Source organism: Anguilla rostrata, chromosome 12 (genome assembly GCF_018555375.3).
Source record: "Anguilla rostrata isolate EN2019 chromosome 12, ASM1855537v3, whole genome shotgun sequence".
NCBI lineage: Eukaryota > Metazoa > Chordata > Actinopteri > Anguilliformes > Anguillidae > Anguilla > Anguilla rostrata.
In genome coordinates, this window is record NC_057944.1 from 10,583,003 (window position 1) to 10,608,769 (window position 25,767).

General features: G+C 40.8%; 2 protein-coding genes and 2 non-coding genes across 7 annotated transcripts; 1 reads left to right on the top strand and 3 right to left on the bottom strand.

Annotated features, from left to right (window-relative positions):
- Positions 1 to 292: 292 nt before the first annotated feature.
- Positions 293 to 10,463, bottom strand: LOC135236338 (protein Wnt-11-like). Of its 4 annotated transcripts, none has more exons than XM_064302641.1 (7): positions 10,122 to 10,463; positions 7,565 to 7,653; positions 6,590 to 6,783; positions 5,577 to 5,812; positions 3,486 to 3,763; positions 2,829 to 3,121; positions 293 to 1,323 (listed from the first exon to the last, which is right to left on the bottom strand). In XM_064302641.1, exons 3-7 carry the CDS (start codon positions 6,670 to 6,672, stop codon positions 1,149 to 1,151), a joined length of 1,065 nt encoding a protein of 354 aa, XP_064158711.1. In that variant the 5' UTR covers positions 6,673 to 6,783; positions 7,565 to 7,653; positions 10,122 to 10,463; the 3' UTR covers positions 293 to 1,148. The 4 variants fall into 4 exon arrangements, with proteins under 4 accessions (XP_064158711.1, XP_064158710.1, XP_064158709.1 ...); XM_064302640.1 differs by having other exon boundaries at positions 6,590 to 6,779; positions 7,542 to 7,653; XM_064302639.1 differs by having other exon boundaries at positions 7,546 to 7,653; positions 10,122 to 10,462.
- Positions 10,464 to 17,221: 6,758 nt separating this feature from the next.
- On the bottom strand, positions 17,222 to 23,835 carry LOC135235932 (52 kDa repressor of the inhibitor of the protein kinase-like). The gene is made up of 5 exons (XM_064301999.1): positions 23,503 to 23,835; positions 20,394 to 20,514; positions 20,118 to 20,225; positions 19,975 to 20,011; positions 17,222 to 19,669 (listed from the first exon to the last, which is right to left on the bottom strand). The coding sequence occupies exons 1-5, from the start codon at positions 23,589 to 23,591 to the stop codon at positions 17,781 to 17,783; spliced, it is 2,244 nt and encodes a 747-aa protein (XP_064158069.1). The 5' UTR covers positions 23,592 to 23,835; the 3' UTR covers positions 17,222 to 17,780.
- Positions 23,836 to 24,179: 344 nt separating this feature from the next.
- trnap-agg (transfer RNA proline (anticodon AGG)) lies at positions 24,180 to 24,251 on the top strand. The gene has a single exon. It is a non-coding gene; the product is annotated as a tRNA-Pro (tRNA).
- A 179-nt stretch (positions 24,252 to 24,430) lies between these two features.
- Positions 24,431 to 24,502, bottom strand: trnap-cgg (transfer RNA proline (anticodon CGG)). Its single transcript has one exon. It is a non-coding gene; the product is annotated as a tRNA-Pro (tRNA).
- Between the last annotated feature and the right edge of the window lie 1,265 nt (positions 24,503 to 25,767).

The following is a 25,767-nucleotide window of genomic DNA, read 5'->3' on the forward strand; positions in this document are numbered from 1 at the left end:
TATAATAATGAGCCAGTTTTACAACTGGAGGGTTGTGCCAGAACATCAACAGAGACCTGTGAAATTAAATGGGGAAATTAAAAGAACAGCTGTGGATTGGAGTCCTGACATGTTAAGATGCTAATTCCTGCTAATGCTAATTGGTTTTGCATGCGCTAAACAGTTTTTCACATACTAAAGGTCTTTGTAAACTTAACTTTAATACAGTAACAATGATTGTTCTCTTTTCTCTTCAGAATTCTGATGGTAAGGTGTTTAATCTAGACAAAAGGGAAAGGTTTTCCATGCAGAGTTTGGTAAAGTCTCATTTTTTAATTAGTTCATCAATTTTCATTTAAATTCTCAATACAAAAGATTGTATGTACATCCACACAAAAGTGGCTCTGAACAGGTTGTCATGGGAACCCTAAACACACAGTAAGCAAGGAGTGGGGCTAGAATTCCTCATGTTTCATAGGGAAATTTAACAATGCAAATACTCTGTACATTTATAGGTCCTGGAAGAGTAATAAAAAGAGTACACTCAAAAACTCCCAGACAGACAAACCTTTAAAACGAAAATATTTCAAGCTCCAAAAGGGGAGCTGTATTTGATTGTCCCTTTGCATATTCGGTACCTTTTTCTTCCCTCTTCATCTTCATAAAGGAATAATCCAACAGCTCTTTGAAATCCCTTGGATATCCATGGAATGGCTTTGAAGTGAAATATTTAAGTTAACATCAGTCCGAGGCTGGCTATGGACCCCCTGCTGTCCAAATGCTCATGAGGTCTCTCTTTAAAAATATTCTTAATATAATTTCTTTAACAAATGAATAAGAAAATAGTTTTCATTTATTATTATCAGGGTTTAAAAAATATATAGCAAAAAGTTTATACACGTTTGTTGAAAATCCTTAAATGGCAGTGGCCTTCACGTAAAAGGCAGGTGTTGACACAACACCCATTTCAAACACTTGTAGACAAAACAAGTCTGCTTTTTTGATAAAATAAAACCCCAAAATATTTGTTTTAAAAGAACTCCAGTTCAAATTAAAAGTGGGGTAAAAAGCTGAAGCTTAGGACAGCAGCAAGCTTTCTCGATACGTAGCGCTTTGGTTATTACGTGCGGCCCGTGAGGGGAGGTTTAAGACGCAGGTTTAGGAGGACGTCACTTGCAGATGTATCTCTCCACTGTCCTCTCGCACCTCTTGCACGTGACGTAGCAGCACCAGTGGTACTTGCAGTGGCACTTCTCCACCAGCGTCTCCACGTACGGGTTGTAGCCCCGGCCGCAGCACATCAGGTCACAGCTGTCACTCCCGCTGGAGGTCTTGTTGCACTGCCTGCGGAGTGACAGAGGGGGAGTAAGAGAGCACCAAATACACCGCTCTGGATTCAGTCAAAGTGCGCTTCTGACTTCTGACTTAAGAGTTAATTTTTTTTTATTTTATCTTTCCTTTTCTTTTTTTTAAAAGTCATTTTAAAGGCAAGAGTTCAATGTGGTGATTGCTGAGCTTGGCCAAACTGCTTGTGAGTAAAATAAATTAACATTTTCAGTTCAATGACTGTAATAATGACGAGCAATTGTTTATGGAATCCAGACCACCGACTCCAATGACATTTGAGAAGCGAGGCAAGTTAGGCTCTTGGGGAATGGTGGTGGTGTTGAAAGTGGTGTTGAAAGTGGCAGTGGCAATGCACTTTATTCGTGTTGAGAGTTTGGTTCATTGCTGCTCAGATCTGAACGCTCCTCTGAAGAACCCTCTCCCCCAACCACTCCCCCCCGTCCCCCAAGGCACACACAACCCCCCACTACCTCCTCCAGCGCTCCCACACACCTCCCTGACAGGAGGCCCGAATTTAAAATCGCTCTACAGCACGTCAGTGCTCAGGCCAAGCCAGTGAGAGCCAAAGAGTGTCTGCCATCAGCAAAGCCCCCGATGGTCTGACACTGTAGCTAACGCACAGGGGATCTCCCTCCTGTTTGTTTGATATTTGTGGTGCTTTAATGGCCCCTGTGGTGAAAGAGGAGAACGGAATGTCGGGAGAAGGAGAAAGGAGGAGAAACAATTTGGCACAGAAGAAGGGGGCCCTAAATTCAGCAGTCTGGTGTAGTGGCTAAAATCTGAGCCTGTAATTCTGTGTCATATCCTCAAACAGGGAAAAACAACAAGCAATTCCATCAGAATGTAGCCAGTAGTGTCAATAGATGATATATTTTGTTAGCTGTCCTACACTGAGAAGAGACTTGGCCAAGCAAATTAATTAAAAAAAGGAAAACAAAAAAGAAAAAAAACATATCTAGGACATATACAAATCCTTATCTGTACATAAAAATGTCCAGACACATATACAATAAGACAACTACACGGTCTCTGACGGATGTTACTAATCACAATCACGCAGGCTAACTACAACTAGCTAAGACTAGCTGCACTTGCGTGTTCAAACACCGCATGTGCGGCATGCAAACAGGTGTATCACAGGATGATTTCAAGATTTACTTCTTAAATCAAAGACACTCAAAGATAATGTCTCATGAAGAAAACCGTACAGGTGTATGCAATGTCGTGCATTTAAGACACTCCAGACCATCTTTCTGCTGAAGATATGTAATGCTGAAATGACTATTGAATAAAAAAAAGTTTAGAATAGAGACTATTTATTTATTTCGTATAAATATTCAAATTATATTTATATTTAAATGTGCTTGGCATGCATGCTTGCATATGCTTTGGCTACCTAAGCCAGCCAAACATGCCCGCTAAAGATCCACTCTGGCAGACATAATTCTCATCTCAGCCAATGAAAGGCATGGAAATGCGTGTTCGATCCTGGGGCTGCTCACCTGCCCTGAGTGCCGAAGGAGCCCTGCTTTTCGCTCCTGGAGCAGAAGTCGGGTGAACTCTGCAGGTACACCATCTCGTTCTCCCGTACGGGCCGGATGTCGAGGTCCTTGGGAACGAGCTGCTTCCTGGTCCCCATGGGCCGGTGCACCACCTTGGTGGCGGACAGGTATTTGATTTTCAGGTCCATGGCGATGTTCTTCAGATCCTGAAGGCCCTTCCAGCAGGTCCTGATGGAGCAGGAGCCGGAGACGCCATGACACTTACACTTCAGCTCCAAGGCATCACGCAGGGCCTGAGGGACACACACATGCCATATGCCCATGTGGGGGACAAAAGAATCTCATTGGTTTATGGTTGTCATTTTGCACCAATCACATTTGCCACATCAACAACAGGACTGTCACAAGGTAATCATTTTTATATTCATCATCAATAAATATTTCAGACATACAGAACTTAAATTCTGTATATTCTTCGCAACTCAATCTCAGTATCGCTCACCATTTGATTTCTGCTGAACATGATTTTATGTGTTGGAAATTCAAAATGCAAAGCAAATCAAGCAGGCTGAAAAAAATCACTGGGTCACTAACAAGCTGGACTAGTTCGGGCCCGTGTGAGTAAGAAGAGGAGGAAAGAGGTGGCGTGTAGATTACCTGTCTGCCCACCTCACTGTTGTGCAGGTGCATGAGCTTGTTAGCCTGGGAGCGGGACTTCTTCGTCTTCATGGGCGCGTCGGCGAACTTGGTGCCCACGACCAGGCCGTAGTGCAGGTTGTCTGCGCAGCCCCCCCAGCGGTGGCCCGGCTCGGGGGCCTGGCCCGGGACGGGCCCGCAGGAGCAGTACCGCAGGTCCCCGGTGGTGCAGGCCCGGGCGATGGTGTGGCTGATGGTGGCCGCGGCCAGGGCGTAAACAAACGCCGCCTCCCTCGTGCCTGAATGGAAAGGTTGGATGGAGGGAGAAATATCAAAACAAGATGGCGACTTCGGAAAAACTTTAAAAGCCACATTTTATTGTTATTGTTTTCTTCACACCAGGGGGTGCAGAACAACCATTGTGGACTTGATTTTAATATCTAGTTATGGGATCTGAGGAAAGAATGACAGAAAATGTGATATCTAGCCATGTGTCATCATAGGATTAAGTACATGAGTATGATAGCTGCAAGTTCTTCAAGGGAAGCATCTGTTGAAGTAAAATGTCAAGAAGGGAAGACGGGGAGAGGAGGGTGGTGAGAGTTGGGCTCAGTCCAGTCAAGAAACAAACAGCGTCCGCAGCAGGAATTTATGTCAAGCAAGAATGGATGACGAATTCAAAAGAACCCTGGCCTTGAGTCGGCACGGGATGTATCAAAGACACCCCGAGGAGAGGAGACCACTTGTGGGCAGGCAGGGGTTTCCGAGCCTGGTTAAACGAATGACAGATGGGCCCCGTCGCTTGTGTGCATGTCATCCAGCTATCTCACATGCCTATTTCACTGGGGGCATTTGAAGTGGGTGTACAGCTCCAGTGTTTGTAAATCTACCTTGCCATTTGGGCCCACTCTGGCAAAGAGGGAAGATAAGAAAGAAAACCACTTGAAAATTATAGAAAGAAAGGCCTCAAAGTGGCGACCAGCATATAAATCACACCTTGTGGCACACTGGCACCACTCATGAATACGTTCAGGAATAGGATGGTTCAGAAACACAAAGGGAGCTAATGACAATGTATGGGTAGAGATAGTACAAAATGAGTCCATAAATAATCGAAATGTGAAAAAAAACACTAGATAAATTTTAAGGGGGGGGGCATAAAATGTGCTTGTCAGATGTTACATTGAAAACCATTGTGTAGAGCATTAAAGTAGTATAGATTTTAAAGAACACCATTTTAAGATGCTTGACATTAATTACCCAAATGGGGTAGGAATTGCCACACACAAGATGGAGGAAAAGCCACATTCCAAAGCAACAGGGAGCCGTCTTCATTCTATTCAGTCTGAACAATATAAGGTCCTGTATCATGATCACTGTCCACTATGGTAAACAATATAGCCAAAACCCATGAAAATTCTACTTCAGAAATATTAAAAGGACCTCAAAGTTGAAGAAAAAATCAAGCTGAAGAAAAATATCCTTGTACGACCACAGACAACTTTAGTGGTGTGTTGTAATATAAAATCATTTCCATATGAGCATTTTACACGCATGTTGAAACATGGAAGAATGCCTGTTGTATGGCACACATTATATACTGCATGCTCTAGTTTTTAGGCTCCATAAGAGAATACAGGGAAATCATGTGAGACCTTTTCTGCTCAGCACTTCATAAGCTGTCTAATAAAAAAAAAAACATGGAGCTCTTTTGATCCACAGGTGTGTGTAAAGAACAGGCCCAGCAAATGTATTGTATGTGACTTTAAAAAATCATTACATATGTAAAGTAAATGATCAATTCAGCCCTCAGAGGCCCTATGATGCAGTTAATATAAGGATAAGATTTTATTTTTCCTTTTAGCATAATGGAATGTGGCTATGCATGCGTTTATAGACCTGAAAATCCATCCTGCTGGAATGGATGGCATTAATCACAATATAAAAGGGAACCACTCATGATGAGAGACAGTGGACACGGCACATTCTGGGGTGCACATACGTAGCATGGGGGGAGAGTGGTGCCCCCCCCCACCCTGCTGCGGAGCTTTGTGTAGGGTGCTGGCACTGCCCCCCCCTGCAGTGAGGACGCAGAGGCAGGGAACGCTGTACCTCGCTCCAGGTCTGGGGGAAAGTGTGGTGCACTCTCGATGGAGGAGCAGTTCCAGCGCATGTCGCCAAAGGTCTTCTGGCAGGTCTTCTGGACCTCGCGGGCGGCCTGGATGACGGTCTGCATCAGCTCCAGGTTGCTGCGGCACAGCTGCACCTGCGCAGACACCAGGCCCTGAAGCCCCTTGCAGTGATGCGTCCGGTTAACGGGCATGGAGGCCGGCGTCTGCGACAGGGCCCTGAAGACACATGCACATGGATGCATGCACGGGTTCACACACACACACACACACACACACACACACACACACACACCTTCTTAATCCAGCTTTTCTTAACCCCAATTTGGAACGTCTATGGCAAGTTATGCCCCCCCCCCAGTTCCCCTCTTCTAACTGGTGTTTATTGCCTCATCTGTTTGAATTAGCCTCTTATCTGAGTTGCACAACCCCTTCCTTATATTCAACACACATAGGGCTGCTGTATGGGAAGCAGAAACAAAACAAAACTTTTTCTACGTGAGAACAAACCCTGCCGATACTCAGCCTAGTACTATCTGCAAATGTAATGCAAGCTTTCACACATTTTTAGCATTCAGTCACAATGTGCATCTCGACAGAGCAGAATTGGGTGAAAATGGGTGACAGTGAGAAATGTGGGTAGTCATGCACACACAAAAAAAAAAAATTGGTGCACTGCCCTTCATTATCCCTGGACAAAACCTATTAGAGGAAATGCTTACAGTACTTTGACATTGTTTGTATGCTTCTGTCATGATACAAAACAGTCTACTTTAATTTTTTGTCTGACAGCTATTGTTAAATATGCTCCTCATTGAAAAAAGGGTCCAATTTTTGACTGGAACGCCAAACTGTTCATGCCAAAGTCAAATAACCTAACCTTTCACTTCTAAATAGCCGAGACACACAAATGAAAGCTAAACCATTCTAAACAGGTAAGCATGGGGAGAGAACCGCTCCCTTCAAAGGTAACGTTAGAGAAGTTGAAGAGCTTACAGCCATTTGATTCCTGAGCAGATCTGGGACAGCAGCAGGACTGCGGGCAGACAGACTGGCAGGGGGTGGAGAGCCCTTTTCATGGCGGTGGTCCCACTCAAGGCACAGAGAGACAATGCTGCTGTTACGACTCCTCTGAGGCACAATCAGAAAACAGGAACCGCAATACCGACCTCGGGTCCGTTTTTCACTTCCTGAAATATACATTTAAAAAACAATTTCAAAATGATATGTATATATATTTATATATATGTATATAGACGGGGGACAAATTAAAGTAAAAACCTGAATAAATGAGTGGAAAAATATAATGAACGCAGATGCTTTTATACTGGTATACTGCATGATACAATTAAGCAATCAACATCCTATCATGCTCTCTGGCATGTATAAAAGTGTTGAGCAGGCCCAATTGAACTCAATTTTGGATCAAGATGGCATGAGGAAAAATCTATGTCTCTTTGAAAGAGAGTTCATTATTGAGGCACGAATGGCAGGAGCTTCAGTCACAAAGACTGCTCAACTGGCTAGTGTTTCCATAGGAACAGTGACGATAGTGACGTCTGCATTTAGATATATGGGACAGACATCAGTAAATAGGGTCAGAAATTGTAGTCACAGTCCATGATGCTTACTAATTAGTGCGACTATAAGGAAAAACAGAAGAGCAACTCTTCCTCAGGTGACTGAGAATGTCAATGTAGGCCATGATCAGATTGTGCCAGCAAGAACAGTCCATCAACAACTACATAGAGGGATATTATAGTAGGGTTGCAGTGCATAAATCTCTCATTACAACGATGAATACACATTTGAAAGTTCAGTGGTGCAAAAACAATAGGCACTGGTCTACAGACATGTGAAAAAAGAGAAATGGTCAGACGACTTATCCTTCACCATATTCTCGACAAGTGGGCAAGTGCATATGTGATGTACACCAAAAGAAAGGTACAGGCCTGAATGCTTGACCCCTACAGTGAGAGGGTCCAGTGGCTTCCTTATGCTGTGGGGGGCATTTTCCTGGCATGGTTTGAGTCCACTTGTCCCCTTAGAGGGAAGGATCACTGCAAATCAATACAAAGTTATTCTGAGTGACCACCTTTATCCTGTGATAAAAAAATTTCTATCCTGGTGGGAGTGGTCTCTTCCAGGATGACAATGCCCCCATACACAGGGCATGCGGGGTCACAAAATGATTTGATGAGTATGAAAATAATGTGAATCATATGCTATGGCCTTCGCAGTCACCACATCTCAACTGTGTTATACAGCGCTCTCCACCACCATCATCAAAACACCAAATGAGGAAATATCTTTTAGAAGTAGAGTTCTAGAGACTTGTAGAATCTATGCCAAGCGGCTCGTGCTGGCCCAACACCTTACTAAGACACTTCATGTTGGTTTTTCCTTTAATTTGTCACCCGTCTGCATATATACATATACAAACATCTTTGGATATATATTTTAGGAATATATAGGAATAACTGAAACACACAAATTATGCTTTTTAAAGAGCCATTTATCACAGAAACATTGAACTCTATATTGAAATTTGCAAGAAATATTCTCCTGAATACCTAGGCTTTGATCTACCTCAAGCCAATGTAGATCAATACCTGGAAATTCAGCAGATTTCAATATAGAATTAAACGTTTCTGTGAAGGGAGTTACAAAAACAGATACATGGCTCTTTTAAAAGCATAGTCATCTTCTTCACCACCTTTAATGATGAAATAACATGATCTTAATTGACAGTCAAAATAACAGAAAATGTAATAAATGTAAGCAAAAGGACATCTAATGAGCTGAAGGAAAGTCCTTTATGTCCAAAGCAATGCCTTAAATCTTCCCTACCTTGACATACAGTACATCCATAATCCTTATTTGAACACATCACACAATTTGCTCTAAATTTAATGAAACATATTCAGATCTTTTGCTTTTTCATGCACTTTGTTTATTTTTTATTATTATGGAATATTTTGAACAGAAACACACGGCATAAACACACACAATGTTACGTTGACATAAATTGATTATTAACCATATTATACAAATCAAAACTCGATGCAAGACTCGTAATAATAAAACATATGTGTATAACCATGTTGATATGGCTGACATAACAACACAAACTGAAATAGCCATTTTTTTTATCAGCTATTCAAATTAATGAACTTGACCAAATCTAGTTGACTAGGACCATTATCACTGAATGCTGTACAACATCCCAATTCTTACATGCTGACATACCCCTCACCAATTTGTAGCTTATGTAGTTAGCGTTTTCAATCGGTGCTTGATTAGATTGAGAAAATGTTTAGAAATTGCTCATAAATTCAGAATGTATACCAAATCAACATTATATTTAGAATTAATATTGACTTGAAGTTGATATGTTCTGTGAACAATAGCGTAACATCAAATTAACATCAAATTAACAAAGTAAAACATCTCACATAAAAGCCCTGCAGAACTGTCATAGATGTCCTAAAATTAAGTCTATGTGCTAATATATTACTTCAATAATTGGTTCAGCATCTGCGCACTTAACAGCCAAGCCTTTGTTGGATCATCATTTCAAAATCGAACGAAGTGACTTTGAATTCATTCTTGTGATCTATGTCATCTTAAGAAATCAAAAATTACAACCACAAATAGTGATGCATCCTTAAGTCGACCTATCATGTTGAGTAATGAATTACCCGCTCACTGTAAGCTAGCTATCCCAACATAACAAAGATAGCTTCAGAATATTACATTTATATTTTTATATTTAGCAAATGACTTACAAGAAAACATACAATCTCTTTTATATTCGTTGGACGTAAGAAATTTCAATTAACACTTCCTGACAAGTAAATTATGGATTGTGTTAAAACATGATACAATGCCTCGTGTTTAATCACAAATAAAAAACGAAGAGGGTGACAACTGATCATTCGTAACACTAGTCAGGCCTAAAATCAAACTATTAATTAACTCAACCGTTAATTTCACAAGGTTTAAACCAAATCCTTCCAGGTGGACTATACGGTTTAGTGATGGACAGAGAAATAAGACATTAGCCAACACATAACCTCCGCTCCATCTGGCGGTGGCGGAGGCAATTACTTAATTTCCTGGTGTTCCAAAGTATCAGCACAAATGACCAAGGGTCGAAAATTACTTGTGCTCAATGAGCGATTTTGTACGAAATTGTTATGAGAATTGAACCGTAGAGTAAAATCAGATGAACATAATATTCCTGAAATTCTGAATTAGTTTGTGTTGCCTGTCAGGGTGTATCTCGCTGCGATCAAGATCTGATGACGGTCGTATTTCAATGCAATTGCAGAGAGTTTGATTCAGCAGCATGCAACGTCTGTTCAGATTTTTATTTTCAATGTGTTGTCCGGGGTTTGTGCGATAAACATTTAAGGCTAAAACAACTGCATTACAGCTGAACAAACCCGCATAAAAATACATTAGCCATCTTAATGAATGTACACAGCAAACGTCAACCAGCTCACGTTTTAGAAAAAAATCTTACCTTTATATAATGTTTTGCCAGTATTGCAGTAATATTCCAGACAGTATTTTTCTTTATTCAAGATCTGCCATAAAACCTGTGTAATTCCGCAATATTCATGGAATGCTGAAAAGCCGATAAAGCATCTTAAACGATGCAGGGCAAACTACTGACTTAAGAAAGTTAGCAGGTTTCCCTTTTTTTTAGGCTACTATGCTCCCCACCCCGGAATGTGAACTCTGGCAATCGCTGAAGCCCCTAGCTGTTTATATTCTCTGCGCTGCTTTGATCTCAGTGATGTCAGACATAATTAGCATAACAACGCTAACCGGATATGAGCGTGTATTTAATATTTGATAATACAACAGCAACAAAATACCTATGACTAGTTCTATAAAAAATAACAGACATATTCAACATACAAGGATGATTCATTTGGCTGCTCTGCTATTTATTGCTATTTAAGCGTGCAAAATAATTTTGAATTTAAAAATGAATGTCAAGGTTTCTCCTTGCATATCATTCATGTTCAACATTGAACCAAGGTAGAAATTATTCACCCGATTTATCCAGAAAATGAAATTCGTTTAGGTGTCGTGTCATTGGGTCTACGGACATTAATGTGGTAAGTGATATAATTGCATTCCTTAAATATAGGCTATAATTATCTATACAATTATTATTTGACGTACAAATTCTAATCCGTTGTCTGTCGACGTAGGCCTACTCTACACGGGGTTTAATTATTACAGTGTGGTCTAATAATAAAAAGCCACGGTGTCCTTTGTACCACTTGGCCAAATGATTTTATTGTCATGGCTTTCTTGCTCCCATAAAATCAATCCGAAATATCCGTAAATTCGCAGAATGTAGCAAAAAAAGCAAAAACAAGTAGGCCTATGTGATAAAGATACTTAATCAGAACCGTGTGCTTTAGCCTGCCCAACATCAATTTAAATAGGGATTTGTGAGTGTTCTATTATTTTTTTAAAAACATTAGGCTACTGTAGTTTCCACGGTTAAACACTTTTGTCGAGAAAGAAGAAGAAGAAAAAAAAAACACTTCTGCAAACTAGCCTACGATAAATCATCCAGGTTCGGCTAAATATTGAAATGACCACGGTACAAGATGTCTATGTATACTTATTACTGATACAAAAATAAAGAAAACCCTGATGTTCAAATAAGAGAAGAAAAATCATTTCATGTTGATCATTTTCATGTTATGATTGCTATAGGCATAAATCAAAAGTTTGCACTGATCAACAAATGAGAAACCGGTTAATTTAACAGGCCTACAACAAGGTATACAAAAGAGTAATTCAAGAAAAAAATACGAATTTTAGATTTTATGGTATAATTGTAATATTTGAAATGGCTTTCTTGTGTGAATATGTAGCCTATACAGGCAAAGTAAAAACAACTAAATAAATGTAAAAAAGTTAAGCTCTTGATAACTTCTTCTTCTTATTATTATTATTATTAGGCTATTATTAACACTGATTACTAACCTATACTGCTACTTAAAACAAAAACAATAATCACACTAAACTCCTAAATGGTTGCAAGTACGAAAGCTTTTTTTTTAGCTCATTTCAAAGGCAGCATATACATTACATTACAGACATTTAGCAGACGCTCTAATCCAGATTTACACAACTTTTTCCATATCATTTACATTACATCTATTCATACAGCGGGACATTTATGCGGAAATTTTTAGCCTAGTAGCCTACTATGAAATTCACGTCAAACAGCTTTGACATGTCAGTAGTCTAGCCATTAGCCGTTTCAATTGCATTCACAATGTAATCGAATGGTGGTGCGGAATAACAGTAAATTAATACGCTCTATAATGTCCGCCAGTAGGTGTTTATTGTTTTGTTTTTGTTTTTTTGTTGCACATACTAATGTTAATCAAGGAAACATATTTCCATTGATAAAATGAAACTAGCCACATCCTCAGATTATGAAGTATGGGGCCTCATTAATTAAAAAAAGTCTGTGCGTAAACACTGACGCACAAGCAACTTCGTAACTTGCCTTGATGTGAGCTCTGGCAACGTCCAAATAAATGAGGAAAGCTGCTTTTCTTTGTTTTTTTTTTAAACACCAAAGTAGGCTTTTACAAAGAAAACAGCCCACCATACGGACCAGTCTGGTGCATGCTTATTATAAATGCCTCTGACCAGGCAGATATTTCTTTCCCATTAATCAATTGGAGTATCCAAAAGATGAGGGTATGTACATTAGTTGAACACATTTAACATTAAACACTGAACTAACTTTAAAAGTCAAACACGTTGATGAGTAAAATTAATTTCTTCAATTAAATACGAAACACGATTTTAAATGCCTAAGTAGATGTACAGTAGATGGTTTTCAACACATCTAGTGTTCCTTCTATCCAAATCTGAAGCCCTCTCCATGACCTTACTGGGTACCAACTCTCTCGTTTTCTCTTTAGATGGCATTCTGCAAACATACAACGGCAAAAAACACGTTTGTTATAGCAACTCAGGGGCGGCGTAACTGTAACAGTTGTTACAATTATACAGACGGGGACACCTAGAATCCAATTCCTGCTAGAATATATTGCTAGAATATATCCCGACTACATGTTAAATATTCAAGGACAAATAACTTTTTTTAAATGATGTATGATTTGATTTATTGCAAATAAAAATAAAGCCTTAAAACCCGAAAATTAGCTACTTCCGTGACAGATTTTTACTTCGCTCGCTCAAAAACAGTATTTTTGAAGTATTTTCTGCAAAGGAGATCACATTGCTCCGTTCCTTTGGGAGGCGATAGCGGCATGAATTGCACATGTACAAACCTGAAATGGCTACGGTAGACGCTTTGTACATTAATTTATTGGCAGAGTTATATTTACATGTATGATGACTCTCAGCTGCGTTTGCAAAAGGAGAGAATGTTTTTTAAATCTGTTTAAAACTCATTAATCCTTCATCTTTAGGAATAGTTGACCGTTAGAGAAGTTGAGAGACGGGGACTCTGGAGATTGATCACTATTCGGTGCGGAATTAAACAACTTAAAACGTCAGAACTGTGTTCTGAAGTTTTCTTTTATTTTTATTTATTTTTTTACTAATGAGACGTGTTAATATTTAAAAGTGACAGTGCCTATATCCATTGCATCCATGTATTTCCTGCCATGCGCAAGCCGCACCTTAAATACCGGAAGTGTATTTAAATGAACTCGCTGTGCTTATTTACATAAGCAGTCTCAGGGGCGTAGGGAGGGAGGGGGTGGCAAGGAGGCCATCTCCCCCCCAATATTGTAAACAGTTAAACTTAAACTTGGCCAATGCAATACAGCCGCAATAGGCTCTTGTGCATCTCTAATATTTTATGTAGGGGTAACATATGATAGTTTATTTGGAATGATGGTCACAGACACGCTCAGTAAAAAGCATTTACTCAGTTGTAGATGCAGATAAATTCATGTGTACAATAGACTAGTTTTTACAAATGTGAAATATTATAGTTGACATTTTTTTAACTTGAAATATATTTACACACCTTTTGAAAACAAAGTGTACTGAAACTTCTGAAATACATCTCCCAGACACACCAACAATTATCATATTACACAGGTATTCACATTAAATGGATGTTACATTTGTGATCCAAGGCAAAAAAAAAAAAAAAAAAAAAATTGCACATTGCTCATATGTGAATTGTTTCTGGCCCTATAAAATATTTACTGAAACGGAATGTCAGCAGAAAAGAATGATAATTATAAGTCTGTGAGCATGTGCACTGCTTTATTGGGCATTTCCTTTATGCAGCTCTTGAAATGCAGTAAACCACTTTGGCTTGTGAAAAAAAAAAAAAACTATTGTGGTAATCTTGCGCAGTGGCGAAAACATTGGTTACTTGAAAAAGCACTGTGTTTATGGAGGCACTGACTTATTAAAACTGGATGTCTAAATGATCTCACATAATGCCTCCAGAGCTTATTAGTAACTGGGTTTTGGTTTGCAAGGTTTGCAGCGCACTCTTCTTTTGGCAAAATTGTAAACAATTCTCTTGGGTGTTCCAGATGGTTTGATATTTCCTTAATTTGTAAGAAACTGAAAAGCTGCAGCAACGTAATAATGTGCGTTTCATCTGTACGCAAAATATAGATGAGCATGACATTTTAAAACTGCTTTCTGACATACACTGGTACAATTATAGCAACATACCCTGCTGCACCTATACGAGCATAAAGGACACCCGGTACCTTTCTTCATACGATCATCTGTTGTTCACCTCTCAGTCATGATTTAGTAAAGAGAGATACTGGAATCCTGGAACTTATTGTTTTTTTGGGAAAAAATTGGAGATGCATAATTCCTAGGAAAGTAATTAGATGGATATTTCGAGTATATGCAAATACAGTTGAAACTTTTTGAAAGGTATTAATGTTAATACGTAAAAAAAATGTACAACCAGTTTCCTTCAATTTTATTTTATCATGGTTCTGTCTCGGGCCACAGATGCAAAGAAGTTGAAATCATATTGTATTAATCCAGATATAAAATCCATTAGTACTTGCCAAAATATATTCATAACATTCAAGGCTGCAATCCCTTGGGTGGGCTGTTCTAAAATCCACATGTTGACCACACAATATACAAATGTTGCTCACACAATATGAGATTCTTTGCAGAGAATATTCTTTACCACTTGTCAAAATTGGAATAAAAATTATATTTATGGAAGTTGGGTGCCACATTTTCACATGCTTTCTGACAGAACTATATCTCCTGTCCGAAAAAAAAATACTGCAGGAAAGTTTAAAGACCCAGTTAAGAAGCTTTCTCTCATTTTCAGGCGGTTACATCTGTCGATTGTTGCACAATTAAAATAGCTTTTTAAAATTGTACACTCATGCAATAGAATATACTGAATGGGACTGTTCAAAAAAATTTAAACTGAACCTCTACTGTCTGCAAAATGCCTCTTCTATTAAAACTATGAATTCCCTCAGACGAACTTCTACCCTGAGTCTTTGCCAATGGAAGGCACTGATGTGAGATCCTGTGTAGTACATCCATACATAACAAGGATTTTTAACTACTCTCTGGGGGAAAAGGTAGAAATATAAACTGACATATTTCAAGATTTATCTTGAAGCAAAAAGGCAGCCATGGCCAACAACCTAAGCCAAGCGGCAGCAAACGGACCATTTGGTTTGACTTACCAGCAATAGCTGGACGTGAATAGCATTTCTTATTTAACTGGCAATTCAAGCTAAATTCAAGCAATTATGACTTTCCAGAGGCAAGCTGATATCATATATATCCGATTAGCTTACAGTGAACATATATATCCGATTAGCTTCCAGTGAATCCTTCAAAACCTTCAGAAATGAAGGTGCATTGTTACTACCAAGTGCTGGCAGGATTAAAAGATAAACGCAAGTGTGTCGTATGCATAAGTCGAGCAAGTATAACCATAGTAGATGGCATCAGATGAGAATCTTTGTACACGTTAAAACCTAACTTTCGAAACTTTTCCCCCAAACACCCACAGAGTCCCCAGTTGTGTGAAGCAAGTTCCCGGTTAGCCACTTGTCTACGCTTGTCTGTTAAACAGTTTCTGTTCTGAACGAGTGCCTATAGCCACCTGAAAGATAACTCCTGAGATTCATACTGAATGCCTTTGCTGTATTTTATGAGTGTAGTTGCATGCATTTATGCATTTGCATTATTTATTCATATTTAAAATACTTTTGTCAAAAGACAGTTCATTTTACTTTACAATTAATTTAAAATACTTTTGTAGTCTGATGGATGCCACTACTCTAGGTAAAATTCTAATGAACTGCATATGAAAATTGACATTTTCAGGTTTAAAGAGCATAGGGCAATTGACTGAACTTTGAAGTTCACAATACAAAGGGCCTCGCTGACAAACTGCTGGAGGACAGTGCCTGGATGCCAAACACAAAAAAAGTCAACTTTTGGTACCTTGCACTGGGGAGGTTGGGGACCATTTAAATAAAAGTACCACATAAAAAGAAACACAAACCATAGACTTCTTTAAATTTCTCAGACTGTTCTTTATGAATTTGCCTGTTCATACCCCAAATTGATATTTGCAGTCAACCAATTCAGAATAGTTTGTCCGCTTTACTTTGAACCTCAAACTAATGCACTGCCATGATAGTTGAGTATGTATGAAACCACACTTGCCCCTAGGTCATAATTTCCCTCAGACCGCCCTGCCAAAATTGCTTTAGCCACCATTTCTCATGAAATGATCAACTTCCTGCCAAACATACCCCGCCAATGACCGCTAACATGTAGCCGTGGCAGCTAATGGGCAACCGAGCCTGTTCAGCATTTTATACAAAACTGTGAGCATCCTGGGATGCTGATTGGTTAACGAATTCAGGAACCACACCTGTGTGGAAGCACATGCTTCCAATAGGCTTCGCACCCCTAATCAATTCAGACAACTGCTAATGGGCTTAATAAACAATGAGTTTCCAATTTTGAGATCACTGCAAGGCAATCTTCAAATTATTGTGGGAAGAAAAAATGTATACCTATATTTAAAGAATGGCAGCACAAAACTTAACAAATACAAACTCAGAAAATCCTTCGCCTTAAATTCTCTACTCTCACTTTGTGTTCTGAAATGGAGTAGTTTGCTGTAAACTAGAAAATTTATGGATTAATTTGCTACAGGTGTGCAGATTGTCTTCAGGTGTGACACTCAAGTGTTTAGGAAATTTACACACCCTGTCTCACAGATTTGGTTTCCAGGTTTATTTCTTGCAGGTAGTTTGATTATTATATTACAATAATAATACTTTATTATTACTTTGCAAGGTGTTGTGAGGTTTGGTGGCATTTTTTGGCCTTCTTCACCAATTTCCTTTCTTTTAAACACTTGTTCTAGTCAGCTCCCTTGTTAATATTGGCCTTCCTATTCCTCTTATAATTATCTTAATTTGTCTCACCTGGCTCAAGACTATGTCACAGTTTATTCTGGCACGCTGTTAAGGTTGATTCAGAACTGTCAAATGCCATTCATAATCCTCCACTTTCTTGAATTCATTTTATATAATGAATTTACCTTTATAAGTTCAGACAGAAAGCTGTGTTTTACATTTTATTTAGAGTAAGATCGCACATAATGCCTTCAACTTTCCACTCAAAATGAAAAGGTTACATTTTTAGCAGTGTTGAAAATAGCCATGTGTTGACTTTTACCATAAAAGACTTTTACCTGGAGAAAAAAACATTTATTGTAATCATAAACAACAGCATGAAACTGCTGATTGACAGTTTCATGTCTCTGTCAATACACAGATAATTGTTATGGTACTGGTCCCACACAACTCATAACGATTTTTTCTGTACACTTTAATAAAAACTATGGCAAGGGCAGAAAATCAAAGCAGATGCAATGATGGAAAATGTCCAAAACTTGACCAATACCAAATGGCAATAAGGGAAAATATTATCATAGAAAACACATTTGGTAAAACCTCCAGAAGAATATTCAGTGACCACTTCAAATTTACATACAACCAACTAGTGCAAAGAAAAATGCCATATACATATGTTCCAATGCTGCTGTCCTTTCTCAACGGGACCATTCTGACACCCTCTGAGTGAAGGTATTCAAATCTGCACACAGTTCACCATGGCGATTTCATACAAGCGACTCACTCTCTTGCTCCGGGTGCATTTTAATGTAGGTGTCCACCATCATGTCCAAGTCGTGCTTGACGTCATAGTTGATGTTGAGCACCGCCAGGCTCTTCGAGCGGTGATTCACGGGCGTGTCCGCCAGGTACGCTCTCGTGCGCTTCCAGGCCGCCTCGCACTTGGCGTTCTCCAGCTTCAGGACCGGCAGAGTGCACAGGACCTTGAGGAAAGCGTAGACGTTGGGGAAGAACTTTACCTCGGCCAGCTGCATGGTGTCGCGGATGGTGGAGGGCAGGCTGATCTCCTTGCCCCTGTGTTTCCACTTGATCCTCCAGCAGTGGAGCTCAGCGGGCAGCGTGTCGGGGTTCGGGAGGTCGTTCCTGTACAGGTCCGCGTTGCTCTCCTCCGACGCGTTGAACTTCAGCTGACCCATGACGGCGGGGACGAGCGACAGACACTTGAGGGCTTTCAGGTGGTTCTCGGAGAAGACGTCCTTCAGCTCCTGGATAACGTGTCCCACCAGCGGCACGGTCAGGTACTCCTTGAAGTAGCTCTCGGGCTGGATCTCCACGCCGGCCTCGGTCCGCTGCTTCCGGAGGAACAGCCTGGGGATCCTCACGGGGATCTCCATGGCGGCAGCCAGGTTGACGGCTTCCTCGAACCAGAACTCGTGGTAGACCTCAATATTGTCCATGACCTCATTAAGAGAATGGAGGACTGCGGTCAGGCTGTTGGCAGCGAAGAACACGTCCAAGGTCGGCCCTTGCAGATTCTTGCCGAACGCCCTGGTGAACGACAGGGCATTCTTCAGAACGACCAGCGTCACAACAAACTCAAAGTCCGCGAGCGATTCCGAGATCACGTAGGCATCGTTGACGATCTGGTCGCTCCACTTCTGGTCTTCGTTGTCATGGATGCAGTCCATGCAGAGCAGGAGAGACTCCAGCAAGTCCACCGCCAGCTCAAACAGATCGTGCCTCTCTGTCCAGTTGCTGCGGCAGATCTCTTTGAGGTCATTGGCCTTCTCCTCATTGCCTTGGTAAAAGATGGAGATGGCATGCTCTAGCTCTGCCTGCAGCTGGGGCAATTTGCTGAAGAACAAGCCTATCCTTCTCAAGGTGGACATGACGACCTGCACTCCTGTCAGGAGCAAATTGTTGGCCAGGTAAACATTGAGGGCGCACGTCGAGCAGGGCGTGTACACGGCCAGGGGGTACTTCTCCATCAGCCTGCTGGTGATGGCCTTCATCTTGCAGGCGAACACCCCCGAGCTGTTGTGAGCCTGCCCGCGGCAGTGCTCCATGTTCAGCCCCCACTTCTCGTTGACCTGGGCCTCCAGCCTCTGGGTCAGGGCCTCGTCGTCACCCTCGAAGGGCAGGAACTCGACGAACTCCTCCCGCAGGACGTGGGACTTGTCCACGAAGCGCAGGAAGAGCGGGACATGGGGCCCATCGGGGAACTCCGTCAAGTCGCCCGTTACCAGGGAGAAGAAGTGGGCCTCGCGCACCTCCTGCAGGACCTCCTCCTGAATGCAGCCCTCGCAGACCTCCAGGATCTTCCTCTGCTGGTCGGAGGGGCAGTACTCGGCGTTCACGGCGGTCATCTCGAACCTCTTTCGCAGGACCTCGTCCCCGGCGTTGATGCGATACTCCAGGAGGGCCTGAAAGTTGCTGGGGGTGAAGCACTCCCCCTCCTCCCCTACCTCCATGTGGCCATAGAGCGGGATGTTCTGCTTCCCGATCACGACGATGATCTCGAACAGCGACTTCAGGTAGTCCCGCAGCTCCTTCTCCTCAGGGGTGAGGGCCGGCCCGTCGTCCTTATCAGCGCTGCCATCTTGGCCCTCGCTCACTTCGTTCTCTTTGTTTTGAGACTTCTCACGAGACGCTTCCACTGGGGAAAGAAAGATACAATACTAGGTCAAAACCTAGTATATGGCTGGACATAACACACGTGATCCGGCCAACCAATGGTGTAACTTCATAACTCGGCCGACCAATGGTGTAACTTCATCACTCACGCGGTCACTCAGTCACAGACATTCGCGTTTGTAGGGCTGGCCCCGCTGTTGCGGTCCAGCCAAAAAGGAAGAGAAATTATTAATTTCGTCATTATTTTTAAAAAATTATTTATTCGAAGTGATTAAGTTTTCAGAGTTTGTGGTCCCCCCAAAACATATTCAACAACTTGCAACTTACATCTCCTCTCTTTGATCCTCCTTATGTCCTCTTCTGTCTGTTTAGAGACAAAGGTTGTGTGTTTTTTAATTTTTTATTAAGTGCTACATTATTTAAATTCTGCGAAAACCCCCACACAAAACATAAACCATCACACTCCGTACCAGCTCTTTAATCCGCTTCCGGTGCCTGCTGTGTGGATTATTGAGGTGGCTGGTTAAATCGAATATGGTTGGAATGGCAGTGTCTTTCAGCACTGTCCTGTAAGGGCTCTGGAAGACAAAAAATAAATAACAAAGATGATATATAGATGTCCATTTTGTAAACTTGCCCAAATTCAATTTTGTATTCATTCAAAATCACCATCATCAGTGAATAACTGCTTCACACAGAAATACTATCTTTTACGTGGCCTTCTTTACTTTTGTATACACACTTACAGTTTTGCAGATCATAGCTGGTTCAAAGTGTTTGGCACACAATCTGTAGTGTTTGTTCAACTGGTCGGCCGTTTTGTCCTCCAAGTCAGCTCGACGGCAGTTCTCCACCCACAGCTGGCATCTGGGCACACAGAGGGTTCAAAGTCGTGTGTATGACATGCTTCAAAACAAACACAATGCTTTCCTCTGGTTGAAAAATATAATAATAATAATAATAATAATAATAATAATAATAATAATAAATGTTCCATCCCTCTAGGAGAGTACCAGAGACCTGTACAATCACTCGTCTATATGAGTGTGTATGTCTGTCTCCAGATTTAATGGTTCATACATTTATACATTATTTTTATTATCAGTTAGCTACTCATAACAAACACAGAACATTAAGCCGGGCACCCACCGCACGCGTATCGGCCGCGAGCGCACTACGCGCGTATTACGCGCGTAACTGAAGCGTAGTTGAAGTACTGTTATTACAACGGCAGCGGGCGACGTCGTCTCCACCAGATGCGAACGCGTCGCGTACCGGCTGCGAAGCTCGCGCGACACAAGCGACCTGAAGCGTAGTTTTTCGCTTCTGTTCTATTTTTTCGGCTTGTCGCGCGTCACGTTGGCCTGTTTATACACAGAAATATGCTCTAAAATGCTAGGTATACATGCTCTGATTTATATTTCATTCTTATATTACTGGGGTGTGTCCCTAGTTACCTCCCAGATATTTTTTAAGCAGCTAAAAAAAATACAAGCCTTTTCGTTTTGTAAAATAAATAAATAACTGGAACCTGGGGGAAAGGCAAACTTAGTTTCGCTGTCTTATTTTGCGGAGGGGGTGGGGTAAATTTGAAAATACACCACAGAAAGACGTAGCCTATCGCACTTGTACTTCAAAGCTTCCGGTGTTCATGGCGTTGTGGTGTTCATATCCCGTCAAGATTAAACTGTTACTGTCTTTTTCATGATTAGCTGATTTTACTAAATCTGATCATATAAATGTTTTGACGTGAATGACAAGACAACACAGGAATTCCCAATGGTTAATTACGGATTATTTATTATTATTATGATCATTACATATTCTTCGTGAAATTGGCACGCTTGTTGACCAAGCAAATAAATTAATACAGTTTGAGATTGATTGTTATGCAGGCTACGTTGCGATTTAAGTTTATGGTAATTCTTGAAAGCGTTTGCTTTCTCACGTATTTACGAGGTAACGAAATATTACCAAATTAACAGAATGAAAAAGGTCTCTCGCCAAGTATTCACTTAACCCATAATCAAAAGTCCTGAACAAACGTGAAATACACGATGTAAGCCCACTGCAGACTGCGAGAGCTACTGGGAATATATAGCTTTTACGCAAGCCTTTGCGCGACACAAACGGAACCAGTGGAGACACCCTACGCGTCGCGTCGTGCTGCTTCGCCCTGCTGTTTACGCGACGCTTTTTACGCGACGCGTGCGGTGGGTGCCCGGCTTTAGCATACAAAGCACTGTCTATAAGCCATTAATTAAAACTTGCTAAATCTAGGCCTGCCGTTAAAAGTATAGATAAATAAGGCCAAGTTACAACAAACAATACTGACTATCTTTGCTCACAGAAGTTAAACAAGTGTGGGTGTAAACTTTGGTTTCAACCAAGCAGTAACACACTGGCTCTTTCTGGATAAGATTGGGGACCCCTGCTCTAAAACATGAAAGCACCAAATCAAGAAAAAATAACAGCTTGTTCAAATTCAGGGATGGCAATTGTGGTTGGAACAAAAACCAGCACACACAGGGGCCCCCAGGAGCGAGTTTGAGAGCCACTACCCTAAACCATTGTATAAACCTATCCTTTCTGGAGTGTGAGCTTTCATAAGCTGTTCAAAACATCCATTTAAATAATGACTTTTTTCATGAGACATTTTTTTGTTATTTGACACTTTCATGTGACACAAAGTCTGAATGACCACATTCTCTTCACTGGTAAAATGAAAATACACAGGGTCAACTTGCATTAAATAATTTAGGACACATTGGTCAGCTTTGCTTTGGAATAGTCCGTGTTTAATTTGTGTGAGCTAATAAAGTCAATATTGTTTGTAGTTACTTGGCCTCATTTTGATATCAATACTTTTAACACCCGGCCTAGATTTTGTGTTTGTTTTAATTAATGGCTTATTAATGGCTTTGTACGCGTGCCTTCCTCGCCATTTTTGTACATTGAAAACGTGTTTTATGGAGACATGAAAGATCACAGATTAATTCTGAGCTAGAGCCGTCAAACCACAGAACAAGAGTCGAACGTCACGTCCAAATATGGGTCAAAGATGCAAATTTAGCAAGTCGTTCTGGGTGAACAGGATACGTCAGATATTGCTGCAGTTAGCGGGAGAACTGCGTGTGCGTAATGTTTTCACTTATCTACCTAAAAAACTTACATTTCACTAGGTAGCTATACATCTGCTTTATTTTACAACTGCCATGCACACAAATTGGTCAGCTGGCAAATCTTAATCACATCAATGGCTAGCTGGATAACTTGGCGCTGATTTGGGCTGCAGCAATACAGTCTTGGCTGGTTTTGCGTTTTAGCTATGTATGCCTTAAAGTAAGCCAAGCTTGAAATTCTATTTTGCTTATTGAGCATAACTTCAATAGAATTCATTTAAGTTCATCACAGAGCGCCCTGTTGCCTAATAAAACTGCCGTGGAAAACGTACTGGATAGAATGGAACTTGTTAGCTTGCTAAAGATAAACGTGCTTTCCGGTAGAAAACACGTCTCTTGACTACCTAGCTTGCACGAATACGACATATTTTGCTTGCTTATAAAGTATCTAGTCAGCTCATTATCCATTTTGTTACTGGCTTATTATTGATAACTTGCATATGACTTTCTCTCAATAGTTATATTTTCTAATAACGCGTTTTCAAGTAGAGAGAAGCTCTCCAAATACCAGGCTAACCATACCTAGCTTGACAACCAAGAAAGCTGTAGCGTTAGCCAGCTAAAACACGCGCACACGATTCTGCACTTTGCTGTAGCTTGCCAATATATATATATTTTAAATGCAGTTCAATTAGCTATAATTCTCCATTTATCAAAGCAACTTCAAACTTACCTTTCCGGGTCTCTAGGAAACCTAAAAAAAGCCAAGTCCGATTGTGTGCTTTTCCTAGTGCAATTTGGGGCCGCACAAAAATTAGGCATTATTCATTAATACATGTAGCTAACGTTAAGCAACAAAATGTTTCGTTTCCCACGGTGATTGCTTGTTTAATTAGAATTATCTTCAAAGTAGTTTGTTGTCTAGTTCATTTATTAGTTCGTAATATGTTCAAAAATATTAGGCGGCAATGAAAAGCGCGCAATACTGCTTTCTGTGGCCTGGAGGATTCCTGTACGGTGGAGTGAGCGATTGGAAAGAAACATCCGCCTCCGTCCCATAATGCATTTCAATTCTGACTGTGCCTGCTACTTTGGTTACCAGATTGGACTGAAGTGTACCCTTGAATGGGGATTTATATATATAAAAATAAAAAACGACAATGTATCGCTTCCTTTTGCGGTGTAAAATGTTTTCAGCGGTCTGGCAGCAGTGATGGTCCTAGTTATACATTCAGATGTAAAATATGTAGCTTTGCTGAGGTAACTACATAGCTAGTATATTAACTATGATAGGAAATTAAGGTTAAGCGTGAACGGACGCGATTTATTAATCTTTAAAGTGGGAACGTACATTATACGTTCCGAATTTTGAACTGGGATTTGCGAATTATGCAAATGTATGTGTCGTGTGGCTCGTTGGTCTAGGGGTATGATTCTCGCTTAGGGTGCGAGAGGTCCCGGGTTCAAATCCCGGACGAGCCCAATTTTAGAAATATGTTGACATCACAACGTTTCAGTTTGAAATGGCATGGCGATATCATACTGCGATGTTTGTATGCGTATAATGTACCTATTTTGCTGTAATGGGCGACGGGACGGTTTTCTGAGTTGTAATGCACATTGCGTAGACGACATAAGTTCAATAATAACTTCCAAAAGAAGGGCTCGTCCGGGATTTGAACCCGGGACCTCTCGCACCCGAAGCGAGAATCATACCCCTAGACCAACGAGCCAGCCGTTACTAAACACTGAAAATAGTTCTGTAAAGTATGCTGCTTATACGTAACTCATCAAACCTTGTAATTTGTTGTAAAAGTTCGTCACAACTGCCCCCTTTTAAAGAGCTAGCTAACGTTAGTTATAACCTGTCTAGCATAATAATTATTTAGATGTAGGCTACCTGTCAAAAACTAACCATTACTGAATAATCAAAGTTATTAACATAGCCTAGCCTACTTGTCAGTCTATTTGTGAACTCCATGCTGTAGACGCACAAGAGGCGTTGCTGTTTAATATAGCCATTTATTTCATTTGTTCATAGGTTTCATTATCTATTTACACGTTTCCATGACTTCACAGCACAACAATCTTTCTTTTGCTATAAAGAATGGATCAAAAACGAAAAATAAAAAGGGAAGGAATACGTGGTTAAAGTCTGATAGTAATATGCCATATATTCGGTAGATGGCAACATATTCGCAGTGTTCATTTATGCAAACAAGATTGCGTGTCAGAAAATGTCATTGCTGTCTTCGCGTGTTGCTTCAGATATTGGTTTTGCTGGCACCCTAATGCAGACTGACTTGCGTAGCTTACATTTCTCATTTGATATGTCAATTGGATATACTGCAAAGTCACTTCCAGTAGGCTATGTTTCATCTGGAAACATAGCTCAGGAAATACAACCTGCCTCAGGAGCTGCTGATCCACTTTTACACTGCAGTCATTGAGTCTGTTCTCTGCACATCCATCACTGTCTGGTTTGGATTGGCCACTAAACAGGACAGGAACAGACTACAACGAACAATCAGATCTGCAGAAAAGATTATCGGTGCCGACCTGCCCACCATCCAGGGTCTGTACACCTCCAGAGTCAGGAAACGGGCAGGGAAAATCACTGCAGACACCTCACACCCTGGACATAACCTGTTCCAACTTCTCCCCTCTGGTAGGCGCTACAGAACACTGTACACCAAAACCACCAGACACAGGAACAGTTTCTTCTCCCTCGCCCTCACACTTATGAACAGTTAACTCACTGTGGCACTTTGCAATAACCCTGGAACACTATTTAATATTTATCTCTTCACTCCTTGCACTCTTCACTTCTTTGCACTATTTGTCAGCACTATTTGTATCCTGCACTATTTATGTCCTGTATATAGTCATTCCTTGTGTATGTCTCTGAAGATTGTTGTTGTTACTCTTTTTTTCTTTGTGTAAGGACATTGGGAGCCTTTAAACCGGAGTCAAATTCCTTGCATGTGTAAACATACTT